This window comes from Typopeltis vanoorti, chromosome 20 (genome assembly GCF_054136105.1).
Source record: "Typopeltis vanoorti isolate ZY-2024b chromosome 20, IOZ_Tvanoo_1.0, whole genome shotgun sequence".
NCBI lineage: Eukaryota > Metazoa > Arthropoda > Arachnida > Uropygi > Thelyphonidae > Typopeltis > Typopeltis vanoorti.
This window is the reverse complement of record NC_143568.1, coordinates 90,874,646-90,897,125: the sequence shown is the minus strand read 5'-3', so window position 1 is coordinate 90,897,125 and position 22,480 is coordinate 90,874,646. Positions and strand designations below refer to the sequence as shown.

Here is a 22,480-nt window from a genome sequence, read left to right as displayed (position 1 = left end):
GATTGAATAAGAAACACTAGAATCAGAGAGATGACTGCAGTAGAAGATGTGAAGTGTTGTAAAGCACATAAATGGAGATGCACTGCCACTTTTAGCAGATTGCCAGATAAAAAGTGGGCCAAATTAGGCACTGAGTGGATACGAAAGAACTGGAAAGTTAAGGGGGGGGGGCCTATATCAAGCAGTAGATGGAAAGAGACTATAGAAGTAAAAGAAGGCTAAAATTCAAGTGTGTGCTATTTCTTAGATCCATTCAAGTATGAATAAAGTGTTGACTTTCTTTAGTGTAATTTTAAATAAGTTAAACACAACATTCTCAATTCAAGTTTGACTTTCACAGCACAAACAACCCACTGTAGCTAAATGGCTTTTCATTATCTCAATAACATGATTTACTTTGACACATTAATTTCAGATTGTCATGCCTTCATTTAGCCCTGTTAGAGAATCAACATCTGTTTCGTTACTCAGGATTGTATTAATGGTAATTTCTGGCATGTGAAGAGAACACATGAGGTTCTTCATTCATTCACCATCTTTTATTTTTTTGTGTGACTCACCAATGAAAGGTTGTAAACTATCAGTATATTAGTGCTGTGGGATTAACTATGGTTTTTTTTTTAATTATTTTTATTGTAAAGAACAATAGGAATGTAATAGACATAATTAATACAGTAATGGTAATTGAAAACTTATGTGAAAGATGTTTTATTTTATAGAGTTTTCACTCAAATATCAAGGGCATCATCAGTATAAAATTTAATGAAACAAGCATAGGAAACAAAAATTTAATTTAAATTTTATGCTGATGATTTAAATTTTATGCTGGTAATACACCGTTGGAACGGTGTATTACCAGTAGAGGGAACTACTTTGAAGGAGACAGTATTTAAAATGTTGTAAAATGAGCAATGAAGTCTTTATAGCCAAGTTAGGTCTTTTTTTTTTTTTGAACACACCTTGTATGTAGAGTCAAGCAAGAAAACTGGTATAGCTTGAGTTATTAATTTGTCTTATAACTTGCTTGTAATCCATGTAATCTAAAGTAAAGCATCATTTCCCTTGATTTCAAAGTGGCTTGGGATCCAATATAGGTGAATATCCAGATGAAGCCTTCTTATCTGACAGACCAAATGTTGGATTCAGGAGAGCAGCGGATGTAGTTGGTATGCTAGATTTCTAGATGCTTGAAGAGATCTTTATGTATCAGTATAAATAATGCAAGTTGGGTACTGTTTCAATCTTATGTAATTTATCAACATTCATTTCTTCCTTCTAATCACTTGCTCACACATGGCACTGTCATGTCATAGCTTTTAGGACCTCTTGTGTGTGTGTGTGCATGTGTGGAAGGGGGGGGTGCGATAGCTAATATAAATTAAGATAATAGAATAATGCACAGCACCATAGTTAGTACATTCTGGTGAGATTGGAAAACAGCTGCAGATCCCACTGGTGATTGTGGTTCCGAATAATCTGTCTAGGCAGGTATAAAATCAAATATTCTGCTGTGTGTGTTTGAAAGAGCTGATAGTGAACAGAGGGAGGGAGATGGAATTGCCTGACTAATATGCACAAGGAGAAGGTGCATGCTAGAATGTAGATGGGTCACAATGAGCCCATCATCATCATCAAATTCCTGCCATGTACCCTCAAGGGGTGTACAGGATATGACAGTACTACATGAAAAAATTACATCATTACTAACTATCTACAATTTTCCTCCAAATCAGTCTGTTACTTGTCAAGACTCCAACATTATCAGATCTTATATTTCTATCGTCTAAGGCACTTTGTACCGTATCAATCCACCTATACCTTGGTCTTCCTCTGGTTCGTTTTCCTGCCAACCTGGCAGAGAACACTTGTTTTGCTAATCTTTCCTCTCCCATTCTATTTAAGTGACCATACCACCTGAGATTAGCTCTGCTAACACATTCCTGGATGCTGACAATGTCAAGTTCTTTCCTAATATCCTCATTTTTAATATGATATTGCCATTGATGCCATCTGTTCATGCCTCTAATCTTTCTCAGGACTCTCATATCTGTGGTCTCTAGTCTTTGGTCAAGTGTTTTACTTCTGACCCAGCTCTCAGATCCATAAGTTAAAACTGGTTTGAACACTGTCTTGTATACAGCTAATTTAGTATTCCGACTAATTTCTCTCTTATTCCATATGAATTTATTCAATTGACTTCCCACCATACCAGCTTTGCTGATTCTGTTGTCTATTTCTATATTTAGTTTACCATCTTCAGTAAAAATTGTGCCTAAGTAGCTGAACTGTTTTACTTGTTCCACAGGTTCTCCATTCACAATACAGTTGACATTTTCAATGATTCTGCCTATTTTCATTGTCTTTGTCTTTTTATTGCTGACCTTCATACCATATCTATTACAACAGCAATTGAATTTAGTCAGAGAATCTTGCAGACTTGTAGCGGATTTATTTAGAAGTATAACATCATCCGCATAAAGCAAAGAGCTGACATTAACATCTCCAATTTTGATATCATGTTTAATACCACTTTCCTTCATAATGTGATCCATATAGATAACGAATAACAGAGGGGATAATGTACATCCTTGTCTCACACCAGATTTAACATTAAACCATCTTCCTGTACTACCTTCAATTCTAACTGCTGACTTACAACTCAAATAAAGACTAAGTATTGCTTGATGTAATGCCCCCATTGACACCATATAACTGTAGCGTATTGAATAGCTTCTCTCTTGGCACCTTGTGATATGCCTTTTCCAAATCGACAAAACTTAAATACAGATCTTTGTTATATTCCCATGCTTTCGTGACTATTTGTCGTAAAGTGAAGATCTGATCCTGACAGCCTCTATTTGGCCTGAATCCAGCTTGTTCTTCACCAAGCTTTTCTTCCACAATTCTTCTCAACTGTTTCTCAAGTATACTTGCATAGATCTTGCCAGGAACACTCAGTAGGGAAATACCTCTGTAATTCTCACATTCAGTTTTATTTCCCTTTTTATATATGGGTACTATTAGAGCTCTACTCCAATCATCAGGAATTCGTCCCTCTGTCCAGGCTTTCTGAACTATGCAGTGCAGCCACTGTAAGAATTTTATACTACCATACTTCAGCATTTCTGGTGGAATATCATCTACTCCTGCTGCCTTTCCACATTTCAAGCCTTTGATGGCTTTTTCTACTTCAAGTATGGATATGTATTCCTGACTGCATTCCTGGTCAGAGTTTTTTATCACTGTGCTGTCATCACTGCTTGTTTCATTTAGCAGTTTTTCAAAGTAATTACTCCATACTTCAAGGATATCTTTTTCTACCGTTTTCATGTCACCTTTATCATCTCTAACTCCTTTTACAGCACTCTTTCCTCCATTCCTAAGCTTCTTCAACAACCTCCAGAATATTTTGCCACCTTCTTGATATTTATTTTCTATATTCTTGCCAAAGTCCTCCCATGACTTTTGTTTAGCTACTTTTACACACTGTTTAGCTTTCTTACATTTGTCTCTGTATTCTGTAAGAGTAAAAGCTGACTTATTTGCCAGGAACTTTTGATATGCTTTCTTCTTTTCCTTCACTGCCTCTTTAACTTCCTGTGTCCACCAGGGAGTTCTGATTTTTTTATCCTTGCACACAACCTCACCACATGCCTCTCTGGCAGAATCAATCATGGTTTTCTTCAGAGTTTGCCACTGAATCTCCAAGGTTTGATTCCTGTTCTCAAACTCTTTCATTTTCTTTTCAATAATCTTTCTGTATTTTAGTCTACAGTTCACATCTGAGAGCGGCTCAACTTTTATTTGCTTTAAAACTTTCTTACATGTTATTCTTTTCAATATGAAATTCAATTTTATCCTGCTCAAGACTAAATAGTGATCACTTCCAATTTCAAATCCTCTGTACACTCTGGTGTCCTGCACCAGGGAGAAAACATCACTATCAACAATAACATAGTCAATGAGACTTTTCTTATTCCTAGCCTCTTCTCTCCATGTGAATTTGTGCACATTTTTATGTTGGAACATGGTGTTAGTAATAACCAGTCCATGTCCTGAGCAGAAATCCAACAGATATTTGCGATTATTATTAGCTTTGCTCTTTTCTCCAAATTTTCCCAAAATATTTTTGTATGTCTCACAATCATTTCCTACTCTGCTATTTAGATCCCCAACAAGGACCAACTTTTCCTTTTTCATTGTGTAAAGCGTCAAAAAATTCCTCCACTTCTACCTTAGTAGAACCTTCTGTGGGACCATACGCACAAATAAGTCTCATTGTCCAGTTCCCCATTCTCATATTTGCCCACATTACTCTACTTAAGACTGACTGCCATTCAAGAAGATTAGCCTCGTATTTTGTGTTGAATACTATGGCTACTCCTTCTTTTACTTGATTGTCATTGCCTGAATATAACATTTTGTATTTATTGCTCAGAAAGATCTCACCAGTTTTTGTCTTTTGTCGACATTAGGTCAGAAGCCCTGGTCGGTTCTCCGCATTCCTTTAAAGGCTATGTGGAGGTCTCCTCTCAGTTATACAGCTTTGACTCTTAAGCACCCCGGAGGTGGACAACAACATCATCATCAAATTCCTGCCATGTACCCTCAAGCGGTGTACAGGATATGACAGTACTACATGAAAAAATTACATCATTACTAACTTCCTATCTACAATTTTCCTCCAAATCTACACCAGTAGATGGACAACAGTAGATGCTATTTGGATATCTGTCAAGAGTAACAAGTATGGATGACTACTAGTGATAGTCATTTATGTTGGTGTTAATGCCATGGATGTAAGTAAAGTGAATGAAAAAAGTGAGTTTTTATTGAGGGGATTATGGAATGGACTGTATGTTGTGATTGGTTGCATTGTACATTTTTTATTAGGGTTAGTTTATGAGGGAAAGTCCTTTTTGTCACAGTGTCACTGTCAATAAGATTCATCATTAGTTCATTTGTGGTTAGATGGAGGGATTGAGTGGGACATACAGTGAGAGAAGATGTGCCAGTTGACTGGGAAGCCTCCTGACTTGTTACTGACAGGTTCGTTTAGTACACTGGGTCCGTGTACTAAATGGAGGCTGGCATGTAGCACCACCATTATAATTGATGTATCCTCAAAATGGAAGCGGTTACGGGTCTGTAAGCATGTGTGACATGACCTTAAAGGAAATGACTCACATTGTACAAAGAAAGGAGGGAGGGGGGGAATTGGAATTCCTGCTCTGCAGAACAAACATGGCATATGCCACTTCGGGTTGCCAATAGATTCCACAGGGTTCGGTACTGGAAAACCAATTAGTGTTCAATCTATGACAATAATGCTTTGGCTGGTGTACAGGAAGATATTCAATTGTTTGCATATGATGATAATGTGAAACTTGGGAGAGATATTAATAACAGTGCTGTTTAGGCTGCTCAAGAGGATTTGAATAAGCTGGAAAGGTAAGCAAATAAATGAGAGCATCAGTTGAATGCACCTAAATGTAGGGTTTGAAAATTTGGATCCACAGATAGGATACTTCATATTTACTTAGTGAAATTATAATGGAAAAGAAGAGGAAGCAAGGTTTCCTTGGGGTAATTGTAAATAGAAATTTTAAGTTCAGAGAGCATATTGCAAGGCTGTGAAGACCACTTGTAGAACTGCTACAATACTGAAAAGGACATTCCCCACAAGAGCTTTGTAAAAATTGGTGGTGCCATTGTATAAAACTTTGATAAGACCACATCTGGATCTCTGTGCTCATATCTCATTACAGAAATTTTGAAGAGAATGAAATAACAATGGAGGGTGCAGAGATTTTAAGTTCAGAGGGCATATTGCAAGGCTGTGAAGACCACTTGTAGAACTGCTACAATACTGAAAAGGACATTCCCCACAAGAGCTTTGTAAAAATTGGTGGTGCCATTGTATAAAACTTTGATAAGCACAATGAGCCCAGACTATTAAAATATTTAATACAGCACATTATTCACATACAACTTAAGTAATTGCACATGCTGACCTAGTTAGCCACGTGGTTAGTGTATCTGTTTCTCCAACCAACAGACTGGGGGTTCAAATTCCATTGTGGGCATGGATGTTTGTGATTGTCTTTAGGTGGGAAACAAATTTCATTTTCCAGTGTGAGACCACCTTCCTGCTTATTGGAGGCCTGAGGTTGAATCATGTTTGGTCTGTAGAGCAGGGTTTCCAGACTATGTAAAACATAAGTAAAAATATATCAGCCTACCCATGGTACAAATGTACTATAGATTGACAAATACACCTTTCATGGGTGGAAGTCGCATAAAAAAAAATGCAACATGATGATAAACACACAAAAAATTTCACTAGATATCTCAAGACTGGTCTTTATACAAACCTGTGCCATTGCAATAATCTGCCGGTTAGTAGGTCTTCTTTTCAATACTACTGTTCCCATTCCACACTCAACAATTTCTTTTAACACAGCTGGTGGAGGGAAAACTCCAGGGGTAACAAAAAATACCATACCCTGAAAATAAAAAATAATAAATATTTTCAGTATTTTTCATCCTCATTATCCATTTCTGAAAAAGCATTAAAAATGCAATTTATAATATGCATGAGATTTCTAATGATCATCTGGGAGTATATTTTTTTGCACCTGAAGTTCATGATATATAATGCAACTATTCAAACATGGACATGAAATTCTATGTTAATAATAAATACTGAGCATTTATGATGATTAAAAACTCCAAGTAAACTTATTTTTCTAATGTAAGGATTTCACAACAAACAAATTTAGTTAAAAGTAAATTATAAAATGCATAGTATTTGATTTTGGTTATGAAATCTTTATCCAAGTAAATCATTAAAATAATAAAAATTAAACAGGTTCATGGAAAAAATTAATAGAGAACTGCAGCACAAGATGCCGTTTGATCTCATGTTGCATATGACAGGCAGATGATTTGCCTATCACTTTCATATTTATTGTCCAAACAATTAGACATGCACTTAAAAAAAAAAAAAAAAAAAAAAAAAGGGAAAAAAAAATCAAACTGGACATAGAGAATCCAACTCTGAAATCCCCTCACCCAATATCTTATTTGAATGCATTCAGAGTTAGAAATTTCTACTTCAGATAATGTGGCTAATGCAGATGCTATCTCTATTCACTAGTGTCCTAATGGAAAAAGTAACACAGAAAATCTGGTTTTCACTGGATGCAGTTCAACTTTGGTGTAATTAATATGAAACAATGAATTTCTTTTCTTATTTTTTTTTTAAATTAAGATATCAGCTATAAAAACCTAGAGATGGACTAACATGACTCTTTGTCTCTATCAACTGTCAACTTATACATGAAGTAACAGTACTCTCTCTCGAACCATTTTTTTGGAGGCAAAATATAGATATTTTTGTCATTTGAACACTTAGAAAGAACTAAATAATTTTTACTGCTTCTTTAACAGTCACCAAAATATCAAATTTACTATTGATATTTCAAGCAGAAATAAATTTTGATTATCACAGTGTCCACCTTTCTGATGAACACTATGATAACCAAAAAATCCCTAAAATAGTAGTGGATGCCTGCTTATTAATTGAGACTGAAAAAACAATGCAATAAACAAATTTCACAGCAAGCATTTATTTCACAGTGGAAGTTTGCAGCAGTTAATTTCCTGTAAAATGGCACAAATATTATGGTGCATTGGTTAAGAGTTTTCAGTAGTTTGTATATAAGAAACGTTGAATGTTTAGGCAGAGAGAAAACTATAGCAAAAATAATTTCAAAATTGCTTTTCAAAAATGGCCATCACCATCCTGACAAAATGTACTGTTTGGATATACCATAGTCCTCCTCTCCTTATCTGCAGACTTGCTTTCTGCAGTCATACTTGGTTCGAAAATATTAAATGGAAAATTCCAGAAATAAACATTTATAACTTTTAAATTGCACGCCGTTCTGAGTAATGCGATGAAATCTCACGGCGTCTCACATGGGATGTGAATCACCCCTTGTCCAGCGTATCCACGCTGTACCATATGCACTACTTGTCCATTAGTCACTTAGTTGCCATCTGAAAATATAAAATGGAAAATTCTAGAAATCAACATTTCATAAGTTTTAAATTGTGCATCGTTCCGAGTAGTTCTCAGTTATAAGAGTGACTGTTGCGGTATCACAGTGCTTGTGTTCAAGTAACCATTATTTTACTTAATAGCACAAGAGTAGTGATGCTGGCAATTCAGATATACCAAAGAGAAGCTGTAAGTGCCTCCTTTTAAGTGAAAAGGTGAAATTTCTCGACTTCATAAAATAATAAATAAATAATAATAAACATATGATGGGATTGCTAAGATTCCATTCAAATTCATATAACTTTTATTGCAGTATATTGTTATAATGGTTCTATTTTATTATTGTAGTTAATCTCTTACTGTGTCTAATTTTACTGTGTCAATTAAACTTTATCATAGATACATATGTATGCATGTATAGGAAAAAACATAATATATATCAGGTTCGGTACTATCCACAGTTTCAGGTATCCATGGTGGAGGTCTTGGAACATATCCCTGTGGATAAGGGATTACTGTAATGAATATTCATAAATGTAATGAATGTTTATACATTTGGCATTCATATTTATCTCATTATTACTCAATATTAAAACGCATGATATTGGCACATAACCAATACTTATTGAGCATATTAACATAATGTTAACAATAATCTGAAACTAATGGGTCCACAACATTCATTAATTACACTACAGTAATCATAGAATATTTTTTTTCTCCTTCCCATTCTATCATGCTATTACTCTCACCTACAGTCTATCACTATATATAATAAAAATAATATGAATGTTTAAGATATCATTCTGTCAAAAAATAATTTTGTGAATTTGAATTTTTTCACTTATTTGAAACATTATAAATTAAAACACTTACTTTGAAAATTCCACTTCTTGAAGTTCTGTTAAGAGTTTGCCTCAAACTAAACCCAAACTGTTTTTCTCCCTCTGGGTCATATAAGATATAGGGATCTTCATCTATATGATCCAAATTAGACATCTTATTAAAACAATTTGTCTAAATATACATTTATATGCATGTTATACTATTAAGAAGTCTTGAGTGCAATGAACTGATTGAAATTTTTACTACAAAATTAAACCAAAAATTGCATTCAGTAATACTCCGCATTATGCCAATTCACGCACATGATAGTTTTAGTGACATGATGTTGCCATATGAACTCAATTTATTTATAATGTCTTTACTTGCTGCACTCCTCTGTGTTTTGTGCTTCACTGTGAATTATAAACTGTTTATAACTATTATTTTATTATTGTTAATAATAGCAGATAAAATTCAAAACAAGGGTGCCATTGCTCCGGTGAAAAGAAGATATGTAAACCTGATACAAACTGAGATTAAAATGATTAATACTAGAGTTATCCATAAATGTAACAATCTTATTGCCAAAATAGAAAAACTTTTAATGGTATACACTGATGACCAAACTATTTAGCACGTTCCCTTAAGCTAAGCTATTCAGAATAACTTTTTGGTTTGAGAATTATTCTAAAGTTTTCATATGAATATCTGATATAAATAAGTGATTCGTTTAAGCACATATATGACTCCTAAAAACATTAGTAAATCATTACATGCATTAAAAAAGAAGCCATAATTTGCCATACAATGAAATTCACTACATGATGGTGATCTGGAGCCTAACACATCATATGACCAGAGTATGCGTGTACTTTAGAATCATCCAATTTCGTCAACGTAGATATACCTGGCTAACTGTTGATCTGAATTACGTTGCTGATAAATTTTCCTATGTATTCACTATGGTAACTATTGTTTTTCCATCACATAAGGTACCTTAACTGTTCTAAAAAGCCACAGACATATACATAATTCCCTGTTCATCATTACTGACTTATGTGAGCAGCTTCAGGACATGAACAGAAAAAAAAAATGCTTTGAACTGTGACTGCATTTTTTTACTGACTTTTATTTAAAAAAAAATGATTGTATTAAAATATATTAAATATTGTTATAGAAATTATTCATACAACTCAAACTGTATGAAAAGAAACCAATATCCTATCAAGGTGCCCTCTAGGGATTAGATAACAATGAAGATGCCCACATACGGCACTGATATTAATAAGTCATGCAACCTATCATGTGGGTCAGATATATATATATATAGATAGATATTTTATTTTATTTATTTAACTTGATAAAATATACATTAGAAGATAGGTAACAAAAGGACTATTTACATATTGTAAGTATATAAGTATATATATTACAGAGAAAGAAAGATTTTCCTTTCGGATATACAACAGAAAATGCAATAAAGGAATCAACATTACAGTTCAGTTTCATTCTTAGTTATCTTTCAGATGAAGTGTATTGTCATCGGCAATCCAGAACAGGATACCAGTTGGATTCCACTCCTCTATGAATTTTGCGACAGTTCATGTTTCTTTGTAGTAATCAAGTTCCAGTGAAAGCCTGCATTGTAGTTTCCGACGTAAGCTATACATGAGGGTTTGTGCTAATTCAGTGATGGATGGGTGCTGGTTATTTCTTGTGTGTTTTAGGTAGAAGATGTAGATGAAGAGGAAATTGCATATTCTGTGTCTGTTTTCTTCTGTATGGACTAAATTCCAGTGGTCTTCTTGGTGGGCTGTGTGCGTAGTTACAGGTGCTAGAGGCAGTACTCAGGACATAGGTGATCATCGCTTTGTTTGCAGGACAGGTTAGATATGTGTGTTCCAAGGTACCTGAAACTTCGCCGAATAGACACAGATCAGTTTCTCTGAGCTGAAATTTGTAGATCTTAGGAGGAGTTGGCAAGATGTTATGCCATAGTCCACTGTATGTCAGAATCTGGTTTGGCACACTTCGATTTATATGGAAAATCCCACTGAAAACTGAGTGGCATGTGCAGCCTTGTAGATGAGAGGGTTAAGGGCTATCTATCTATATATATATATATATATAGACTTTTTAAAAAAAGTAAATACAGAAAATTTAACCTTATTTGTGGTCTTAGTGTGACTATGGTGGTTTCTATAAATTAAGGAACAAAGAGAAAAATATGATAACTCAAAATTTGTATGATGAATTTTATGCAATTCAGTGATATGATTATGATATGAGATGTAAAAGAAATACCCACAAAAATTATAAATAAATAGTTTAAGTCAGTAACAAATGGGTACATGAAGACAAGAGGTCAAAATGAGATTGTCAAAGTGTCTCAATAAGCAATGTGGTCATCCTTCACAAGCAATACATTGTTCACAACAATGTTTCGTACTACTTATAATAGTATCCAGGAGCTCAATGCACTTATCCCAGACATTCTCAATCTACAAACAAAGCTATAAATAGGATCAGATGTCATAGAGAAAAAAGATCAATGATGTATAAGAGTGTAGGAGAATGCCCAAAAGCTCTGGGGTACTCAGGCACCCCAGCACTGACTGAAAAATATGATGTAAGGAAACCACAATGATACTTGAAGAAAAAATTGTTTAGCACATGTAAGGGAAATTACAACTTATTAAAACTTCTTATTTCACTTGCTGACATGAGCATCATTCCAGGAGGGAAAGAAAAGACTTGGCTACAACATTCAAAATTTAACACAAGAACAAGTCAAACAGAGCAAGTATACTTCCATGTCTTAGTTGCAGCTCAGTGACCAAGGCATGTGGAAGGATACTCATGCTGTTTGACCGATTCTTGTGTCAAAAATTTGAAAGAGAGATGATTGAGAAAAAACTATGGGGGTGGAGTGGTGAAAATGATGACGGTTATCTGGAATTCTGTTGAACTGATGAAAAATTCTGTTAAAACATTAGTGACAGCAAACATTTCAACTGCTCTTCCAGCCTGGTCTGTGAAATGAGAGAAGGGAAGCCAGTCTAAATGATGGATGCTGAAGTCTCCAAGCAAGGATTACTTCACAGAGTATTTAGATTGCATGTGATCAACTTTCAGAGATAAACAGTGAAACAGGTCATTATAAAGTGGATTCCAGGTATGATAACCTTTGGCATTGGGTTACCAGACTTGACAAATGCACAAGTCCCACACTTTTTGCAAAAGGCATTATGGAATGTGGAAAAGCTTAGGATTTTTTTTATTATTATTATTTTTATATTTTATTTTGGGCCCATACACGAGAGGTTGGTTGATCAACCTATAGTATGTTAGTGCCATATCATGTATAGGAAAAGATCTGGGAAAGGAGGAACTGTTTGCATTGGATTTGACGGCCTGTGCATTGTATTCTTTGGGAAAACACATGGGAGGGAAGGCTGTTATCGAGTACAGCAACCCTAGGAATGAAGGAAGAAGAGGAGGAGAAACTTATGAGTATGGAGTTGGACTGTGAAGGGATGTTGGGTGGTATCTGCATGCATTTAAGAGGATTTGGCAGAGAGAGAGAGAGAGAGAGAAGGGAAATTATTTATGATAGTTCTGATGAACATTTACTATGGAAATATTTATAAAAGATGCATGCAATGGAAATTAAACACCTGCACAAGAGTGGATGGAGTGAGTTAGTAAGAGATGGGTTGTTAATCGGTCTGATTGTTGCTTTCTGTATTGCACTGAGTATTTTTAGGGAGCTCTTGGGCATTTTTCCAACAATTTTTGGCTGAATAAACTCAATAAACGAAATCATTTCATCTCCCTTATTTCTGATGATCCTGGCATTTGCAAATAAACACAACAATTCACTGTTAGGTCTATAACCAGTCCTGCCTATGCCATTTGTAAGTTGTGATTTCCCCACACCTAACCATTCCCAATTGCCTTTATCACAAATTATCCCTATCTCTTCAGACTCAACTACACCCTATACATCCCATTTCCATACTGAGTATCCTCATTCATGTATTCTCCCAGATGAGTGAGCCGTACTTGATAGATGGATGGATGGATATGTAATTTGTACAGAGTTAATGTAATGCCTTGAGCAAAAGAGGAATTCTATTTTTTTTTCTTGGATGCAGAGGAAGCAACGGTTGTCATGTGTTTATGCCAAGAATCTTGATGTTGAGATAACCTCACCTTACTTAGTGATTTGGGTGTTGTCAAAGGTAAGACTGTGAGAATGTTGATCTTTTTTGTGGGAAATAAAGCAGAACTGTGTTTTGCATCATCATCAAATTCCTGCCATGTACCCTCAAGGGGTGTACAGGATATGATAGTACTACTTGAAAAATTTACATCATTACTAACTCCCTATCTACAATTTTCCTCCAAATCAATCTGTTACCTGTCAAGACTCCAACATTATCAGATCTTATATTTCTATCGTCTAAGGCACTTTGTACCGTATCAATCCACCTATATCTTGGTCTTCCTCTGGGTCATTTTCCTGCCAGCCTGGCAGAGAACACTTGTTTTGCTAATCTTTCCTTGCCCATTCTGTTTAAGTGACCATACCACCTGAGATTAACTCTGCTAACACATTCCTGGATGCTGGCAGTGGCAAATTCTTTCCTAATATCATCATTTTTAATATGATATTGCCATCTGTTCATGCCTCTAATCTTTCTCAGCACTCTCATATCTGTGGTCTCTAGTCTTTGGTCAAATGTTTTACTTCTGACCCAGCTCGCAGATCCATAAGTTAAAACTGGTTTGAACACTGTCTTGTATATATACAGCTAATTTAGTCTTCTGACTAATTTCTCTCTTATTCCATATAAATTTATTCAGTTGACTTCCTACCATACCAGCTTTATTGATTTTGTTGTCTATTCCCATACTGAACTTATCATTTTCACTAAACATCACGCCCAAGTAGCTGAAATGTTTTACTTGTTCCGCAGGTTCTCCGTTCACAACACAGTTGACATTTTCAACGATTCTACCTTTTTTCATTGTCTTTGTCTTTTTATTGCTGTCAATTTAGTCAGGGAATCTTGCAAATTTGTAGTGGATTTATTTAGAAGTATAACATCATCCGCATAAAGCAAAGAGCAGACATTAACATCTCCAATTCTGATATCATATTTAATATCACTTTCCTTCATAATGTGATCCATATAGATAATGAATAACAGAGGGGATAATGTACATCCTTGTCTCAACCAGATTTAACATTAAACCATCTTTCTGTACTTCCTTCAATACTACTGCTGGCTTGCAACTGAAATAAAGACTAAGTATTGCTTGATATAATGCCCCATTGACACCATATAACTGTAGCGTATTGAATAGCTTCTCTTGGCACCTTGTCATATGCCTTTTCCAGATCAACAAAACTTAAATACAGATCTTTGTTATATTCCCATGCTTTCTCGACTATTTGTCGTAAAGTGAAGATCTGATCCTGACAGCCTCTATTTGGCCTGAATCCAGCATGTTCTTCACCAAGCTTTTCTTCCACAATTCTTCTCAACCGTTTCTCAAGTATACTTGCATAGATCTTTGAAGGAACACTCAGTAAGGAAATACCTCTGTAATTCTCACATTCAGTTTTATTTCCCTTTTTATATATGGGCACTATTAGAGCTTTACTCCAATCATCGGGAATTCATCCCACTGTCCAGACTTTCTGAACTATGCAGTGCAGCCACCGTAAGACTTTTATACCACCATACTTCAGCATTTCATATCATCTACTCCTGCTGCCTTTCCACATTTCAAGCCTTTGATGGCTTTTTCTACTTCAAGTATGGATATGTATTCCTGACTGTATGCCTGTTAAGTGTTTTTTACCACTGTGCTATCACTGCTTGTTTCATTTAGCAATTTTTCAAAGTAATTACTCCATACTTCAAGGATATCTTTTTCTCCCGTTTTCATGTCACCTTTATCATCTCTAATTCCTTTTACAGCACTCTTTCCTCCATTTCTGAGCTTCTTCAACAACCTCCAGAATATTTTCGCACCTTCTTGATATTTATTTTCTATATTCTTGCCAAAGTTCTCCCATTACTTTTGTTTAGCTAGTTTTACACACTGTTTTGCTTTCTTACATTTGTCTCTGTATTCTCTAAGAGCACAAGCTGACTTATTTGCCAGGAACTTTTGATATGGTTTCTTCTTTTCCTTCACTGCCTCTTTTACTTCTTGTGTCCACCATAGAGTTCTGATTTTTCTATCCTTGCAGACAACCTCACCACATGCCTCTCTGGCTGAATCAATCATGGTTTTCTTCAAGGTTTGCCACTGAATCTCCAAGGTTTGGTTCCTGTTTTCAAACTCTTTCATTTTTTCTTCAATAAGCTTTGTGTATTTTAGTCTACAGTTCACATCTGAGAGCTGCTCAACTTTTATTTGCTTTAAAACTTTCTTACATGTTATTCTTTTCAATATGAAATTCAATTTTATCCTGCTCAAGACTAAATAGTGATCACTTCCAATTTCAAATCCTCTGTACACTCTGGTGTCCTGCACCAGGGAGAAAACATTACTATCAACAATAACATAGTCAATGAGACTTTTCTTATTCCTTGCCTGTTCTCTCCATGTGAATTTGTGCACATTTTTATGTTGGAACATGGTGTTAGTAATAACCAGTCCATGTCCTGAGCAGAAATCCAACAGGTATTTGACATTATTATTAGCTTTGCTCTTTTCTCCAAATTTTCCCCAAATATTTTTGTATGTCTCACAATCATTTCCTACTCTGCTATTTAGATCCCCAACAAGGACCAACATTTCCATTTTCATTGTGTCAGTTGCTTTCTCTAGAGCCTCAAAAAATTCTTCCACTTCTACCTTAGTAGAGCCTTTTGTGGGACCATAGGCACAAATTAGTCTCATTGTCCAGTTCCCCATTCTCATATTTGCTCATATCACTCTACTTGAGACTGCTTGCCATTCAATAAGATTAGCCTCATATTTGGTGTTGAATACTATGGCTACTCCTTTTCCTTGATTGTCATTGCCTGAATATAGCAATTTGTATTTATTGCTCAGAAAGGTCTCACCAGTTTTTGTCTTTTTTGTTTCAGTCACCCCTATTATATCGATCTGGTATTTATCTAATTTGCTCAGCTAGCTCCATTTCTTTGCCATTCAGGCTTCTTATGTTGATAGTACCAATCTTCAATTCTGGTGATATTGAGTTCGGGTGTGTTTTAGGGATTGTTTCAGTAGCTGACTTTTCGCTGTTCGCCCTGGTTCCCTATCAAAAACAACGGGGGAAAACAACTGTGTTTTGCAGGCATTGAAATTGACAAGGTTATCTGAGCCTCACTGAAGAATGGCTTGGAGATAAAAATTTAGGCTTGCAAAGGTTGTTGCTCTGTAAGTTGAGGTGGTTTGCTTTGTACAAGGTTTTTCAAGTGAGAAGAAGATATGTAGTATACTGTATACTGTTGTCGACAAAACTGTATATTGGATTGATGGTCAACTAGGATGGTCAAGTAGGAGAGGGGGGGGTGCATGGAATTTTGTTATTTTGTTGAATTTTTTGGTAGTTATTGCCATTTTTTTGCATTTTTTTTTAATATGGTTTGTTGACTTTTGTGGGTAATTTAACTTAGCAGAGTAAGCAGTAGCAGGATTATTCACCAGTTGATCAGGAAATCTCCTGAGATGTTACCAACAGGTTCAGTCCTGCCTGAAAAAAATACCCAATTACTGTACACTCAAATAGAGGTAGTGGTTCCCTAGTTGAATAATTAAATAGTATGTGGTAATAACAGAATTATTCACCAGTTGATCAGGAGGTTTCCTGAGATGTTACGAACAGGTTCAGCCCTGCCTGGGAAAAATACTTCATTACTGTACACCCAAATAACTGGTTTTCTAGTTAAACAATAACAGAGTGAAGAATGCTGACAGCAGGTCTCCACCTGCAAGGAGAAAAGTAAGGGAAAGAAACCCTTCTCTAGAAACGAAACAAGGAATTGCCTTCATGCCTCTAATAAAGCAGGGTGGTTTCACTGGGTGATGAAAGCCATCTACCATCTAGAGATCTATATGGCAGATGGCATTCCTCCCAACTAAGGAAGGGATGTTTTAATTATAGCAATACCTCACCAAAGCGAACCCTGTTTGTGGAAACAGGCTATACCATAGAAAGGTGGGGATTAATTTGGCTGGGAAAGGATATATGTTGCATGCTCACCAGCTCATAAATGGGCCCCAACTACCTGCATTTAATTCTACGTGTTGGAGTATCCAGAGCATGGTCTGCAGTTCTAACACTAATATATATTGTGTTAATGTTCTTCAAGGCAGATGTTAAGAGATTTACCAGAACATGTACCAGTTTGTCCAAAGTAGGATAAGCTGCATGCACAAGGAAGAAATCTTATACACTTCAGGACATGCAAAAGGATAAGACATGTTATCTTCACAAAATATTTTGCTTATTTTATGGCTACAGCCAATGTCTGTTATCCCTATAAAAGACAAAATATTGCATTACCCCTCCTTTTCCCGTACTCATCTGATCACAACAAAACTATCCCCATTCTCTATATCCTAGGTACACATGAAAAGATAGTGTATAAAATTCCTTGCACTTGCATTTCAGCTTAATATTTGCCTTGACGAACATAAAGACTATATTTTTGACGATCATCTGTATGGAAAGCAGGTCTGAGAGACCTTTTTTGTTATCTGCATCTGATATAAAACACCCCTTTAACCTCAATAAGAATGATTGCATTAAGTTCTAAGAGATAGCAATTCTAAGACAAAATTTAGTTTAACTTCTCTGAATTAACTTTGTTGTTATCTGGCTCCTGGAGGAACCTTAATGCAGCAGTTATTTTCCAAATTTGAACTGTACCTTAACACATGTGAAAGTGAGAACATCTTGTTGGATCCTATTTCGTCTTAACCTATACCTTGGATCCGTCAATTTGTCACTACGATGTTCTTAAACAAAAAAAATAAGTTGCTAGTTGATTTCTAATCCAAATATAGAGAAAATTTGTATTTATTGATTGACCCACTCTGTATCTAAATTAGTCAAAGAATTAAAGTAAAACCAACTCTCAACTATTTCCTTTTTATGTGTTGTTACTATGTATACAGGCTGAGTTTATTTAACTTATTTATTTCACCCGCTTTGGTTCGATTATTTTATGAACGGTGCAGTAAAAGAGATTCAGGCAAAGTACAACTTTAGATCAACAAAACAAACATTTAATATAGGCTTACAAATTATACACTTTAGTTTTTAAGTCACTGAATAAGGTATTACAAACATTTTGGCTCATCTGGTAATTTAGTCATATAATTTTAGGCAATGATAATCTGTTGTCTGAAATACAGCTCTCACAAAATTCAATGAACCATTTGAAAAAAAGTTCAATGTCATAAGTTCCTTAGTAACCAACTACAATAATATCTTATAGTTACTTAAGTTTCAAATACAATATAAGGACGGCAACGCTTCTTCACAAGTATACACTCTTAAATCCACACTCCAGCTATTCTCCGCAAAAGTTACTGTTAATGTAGGGATATTTTAGGAAGAAACACACACATATCTCTGCATAGGAGTAACAAAGTTGGTTAATTCTTACCGGTAAATTTCCTTGTTCATCTACTTATGTACGGATACCATTTATAACTGTATTCACTTAAAACAATTAACAGCACTCATTAAAAACAAAACAAATCCTCTTAGTAATAACTGAATAATTTAATGGCCGCAATTCACAGTTAAAAGGTTCTTGCTTGGGGCAAAACTTGTACTATCTTTGACATCACTTGACCAGTTCAGTATTCTACCAATAACTCATGAACTAAGGTAACATGCAGTAATTCTTTAACTTGAAGTTTTTATGCATGGTTGCCTATTCTTCCAGCATTTAATTAATCTTTCAGGCACTATATCTCTTAGCACAGCTATCGTTTAAATTTAACTTTGCTGCCTCTATTTATTCTCTTAGTTACTCCGTGCTATTCTTCAAGTTTCTGTGTGTCTCCGAAAGGTCAGTCTTGAGTCAAAATCCCAACTAAATTATCGCTAGTCATCCAGTTGCTACTTTATTATCTTCCGTTGCTTTATTTGTCGTTCTGCAACTTACTAGCTAACTCGCTCCTCGACTAGTAGATCTTAGCAAGCTACTTAACTGACTCGCCGACTCGCTATTATCTCACTCTGATTCCCCAAATGAATTGTTTTGTCTGTTCTTCGTTTATATATCCCATCTTCCTGCCGAAATTATTCTCATGCTCTACTTCTATTAAAATCCTTTTCCAGCCCTTCAATACCGATCTGCCACGCTCTGTTCTAAACTTGCGCTTGCTACCTTACATACGTCTCCATGACAACTAAAACAAAATATAATAAAACTGAGGCATTGCACAACGTTATACCTCTTCATACAGGAACAAATAAGGAATATTTACATTACAATTAATATGCAGTTAAAATGTTGAATACAAATTCTTATAATATTAACATAGCAATAAATAAAATAAACTTAATAATATTTTAATATAGAGTCTTTTCATATTATTATATATCCTTGATTAATTATTTAATTATTAATAGAACTTAAAGGTAGTTACATGAATATTAATTTATAAACAAGTGATTTACATTAAATAATAATTACAAGTCTAGCTTATGTGATGGAAGATCATGTTGGATTCTGAAGTAAATATTAATTACTCAAATCTCTATATATTCAGAATCCAACAATCTAAATATCTGAAAAAAAAAAGAGAACAAATGACACATTAGATTTTGTAGAACATTTTATGGCAATGGGAGGTGGGGGCACAAGACCATTTCTGGGATGGGGCACAAAGCAATGGTCAATATTATTGTTTGTTTTTGAACATGATTCTCAGATGTAATTGATATTCCATCCACTTATTTCAGTACAATATAGTATTAAAACTACTTGCAACTTCCACATTTATTAACATTATTACATTGTAAGTTATCGCTGTGGTTATGACTACAATCTACAATTGTAGTTGCAACACCATCAAAATTAGATTTCATTCAATGTCTAAGATTATCAAATTCTCCAATGCACAATTGTTCTGCAGTTTTTTTTTCTTTTAATCGTACTTCTGTTTCTCTTAGAAGTATGATATACAATGCTCAGTGAATGGGTTTGCTTTCTCATTCTCTGATTAGATTTAAAATACTATGAACTGTTTTTTTTTTTGCTGGCAGTGGAGAAATTTTTGAAAAGAACTCTCCCATCACAGTTTCTTCTTCCAAGGAATTATGATTGGCAATATCATCAACACCACTTTTTTTTTCTTTTTTTTTTTTTTGGGGGGGGGGAGGCCTTAGCCACCTCATTAAATATTTTATTGTTATTAATATACTGAGTTAGAAATTTAAAAGGGTAATTTTTAAAATAAATATCTCTGTGTGCTCTTTTACTTTGATTTGAAGTATAACTAAAAAACAAAAAAAAAAAAAACTGTACGAATATTGCTTTACTAGAATAAATTGCATGTTAAGAAAACTATAGGAAAGTATAGAAAGGGAGTGCACGAATTTATCTATCTATTTATTTTTTACAAAAAAAAAGTGGGCCTCTCTTTAAAAGTTTAAAAAACACTGCTCAAACATGGCAACACACACGCATTTAAAATAAAAAAAAAAGATTTATTATTATTATTCATTAAATTTTACAATAACTGTTCATCTACATGATGACTTTCTCGAACCAAACACACACACACAGAGCACAGAAAAAGTTAATCTGAAACTAAAACCAGTTAAAAGTACAAACAATTATGAAAAAAAAAAAAAAAAAAAACATGAGTCATAGTTTTTTTTTTTGGAGACTCTTCAGGTGATTATTGGTGCATAATTTCAGACATCACATAAAATAATACTCAGTTCCTCTTGAAGGAACTGTGTGAAAGAATTACTTTAGTGGCTTCTTTGATACCCCAATACATGTAAGGTTTGTGGAAGAAAATTGCTTGATTTTTCTTTCCTTTTATGGGTCCAAGATATTCTTTTTTTCTGAACTCAAATTTCAACTCGGTCCTATTTCTTTTGTAAAATACTTTATGACGATATGATTATTTTTGATTAAAATTGAAATTTATTAGTTGTTAACATTACACTAGCTATTAGTTATTAATCAAACATACTAGATTCACAATTTATGATTGGCTGCTTCTTCAGAATAAGGGTAAGGATACAAAGAGTATAAAATAATGCAAATCTCAGATAAACCATTAATAATACAAATCATAAAAAAAAATGAGGCACAAGTAATAATGAACAGAGCATGTATCATCTGTTCTGTCAGCAACTTTTAGAGAAGTGTTTGAAAAACTGAAAATTATAAGTGCAGATCACCAAGTCCAAAGGAACCATACTAAACTCTTGAACAACTTACATTCTGGGACTCCCCACACTAATAATTTTACATAAAATTATATGCAAAATGAATGTATTCATTTATGTAACGTTCTCTCCTTCAATGGGTAAAAATTGAAGATGACTGACAACATTTTAGACACTCCTCTGACAGTTCCTTCTAATAAGCAAGATTTGAAAATTGCCATCATCTTATTCTGCATCAAAATGACTTCTATCCCAATACAAACAATTTCTAGGTTCTTGCATTCAATGAAACCTCCACATCAACCTAAGAAACCTAAAGCATATAAAATGCATTGCTCTTGCACAGCATTTGTTATGTAGGCCAGACAAAGTTTTAGTCGAGGATACTGAAAAGAAAAGGAACCATAAATCAGGATTAGCCTTTCACACTAGAAACAGAAACTACCAAATATTTTGGTAAACAATGAAAATAATATATTCATCATGACTGTTATATAGGAGAATGTCAAGAAGCCTCAGAAATACTCCCCAACATAGTATAACAAAAACCAAGATTTAATTCTAACCAGGTTTGATCTTCATTTATCAAAAATCTAATAGCAGTGGATCTGGAATAGGACATGCATTTTGCTAATCACATCATGCAAACTAGCTTTGTTCTACTGTCAAAGTTTTTTTTTTCTCACTTTGTTATATATATAAGACTTGTAGTCAGCAAAAAAATATTTCATGTGTAATTATTCTTTCTAGTTAAGTCCTATGCCCCTAATGATGCTGGTTCAATGACTCGTGAAATATATCTTGTTTTTACTGGTATTTTTTAAAAAACTAATTATTGTTATTAAACAAGCAAGTAGTCTAAGTCAAATACACATTTGCTAAACCACAGAAACATCAGACAAAGTATGTAAATACATACTTTACTATATAATATGACTACAATTATTTTTAGGCAGATAACATTAAAGGCTGATCAATATTCATAGTGGATCATCTACAATTACGAACTGCATGAATTCAACAGAATTTTTATTACATTAAATACCTACAAAGCTTACAAGGTTTTCAGGTAGGTCTTTAGTACTGGTATTTAATCTACAATAGTTCAGATGCATAATAATCTGAGAAGAGAAACATTCAATAGGTCCTTGAAATTATAAATTTTTTAAACCATTCATGAATTTGACTCT

At 34.4% G+C, this 22,480-nt stretch overlaps 1 protein-coding gene across 3 annotated transcripts in view; it reads right to left on the bottom strand.

Moving 5' to 3' along the window:
* Positions 1–22,480, bottom strand: part of LOC150095640 (uncharacterized) — a 205,250-nt gene that overhangs the window by 13,561 nt on the left and 169,209 nt on the right. For 2 of the 3 annotated variants that reach the window (XM_090409716.1, XM_090409715.1), the window contains exons 19-20: positions 8,942–9,042; positions 6,375–6,506 (exon numbers count right to left, since the gene is read on the bottom strand). In XM_090409716.1, the coding sequence (XP_090265842.1) occupies positions 6,375–6,506; positions 8,942–9,042 (233 nt within the window). Of the gene's footprint in view, positions 1–6,374; positions 6,507–8,941; positions 9,043–22,480 lie in introns of those variants that run through there. The other variant, XR_016550027.1, reaches the window with a different exon arrangement.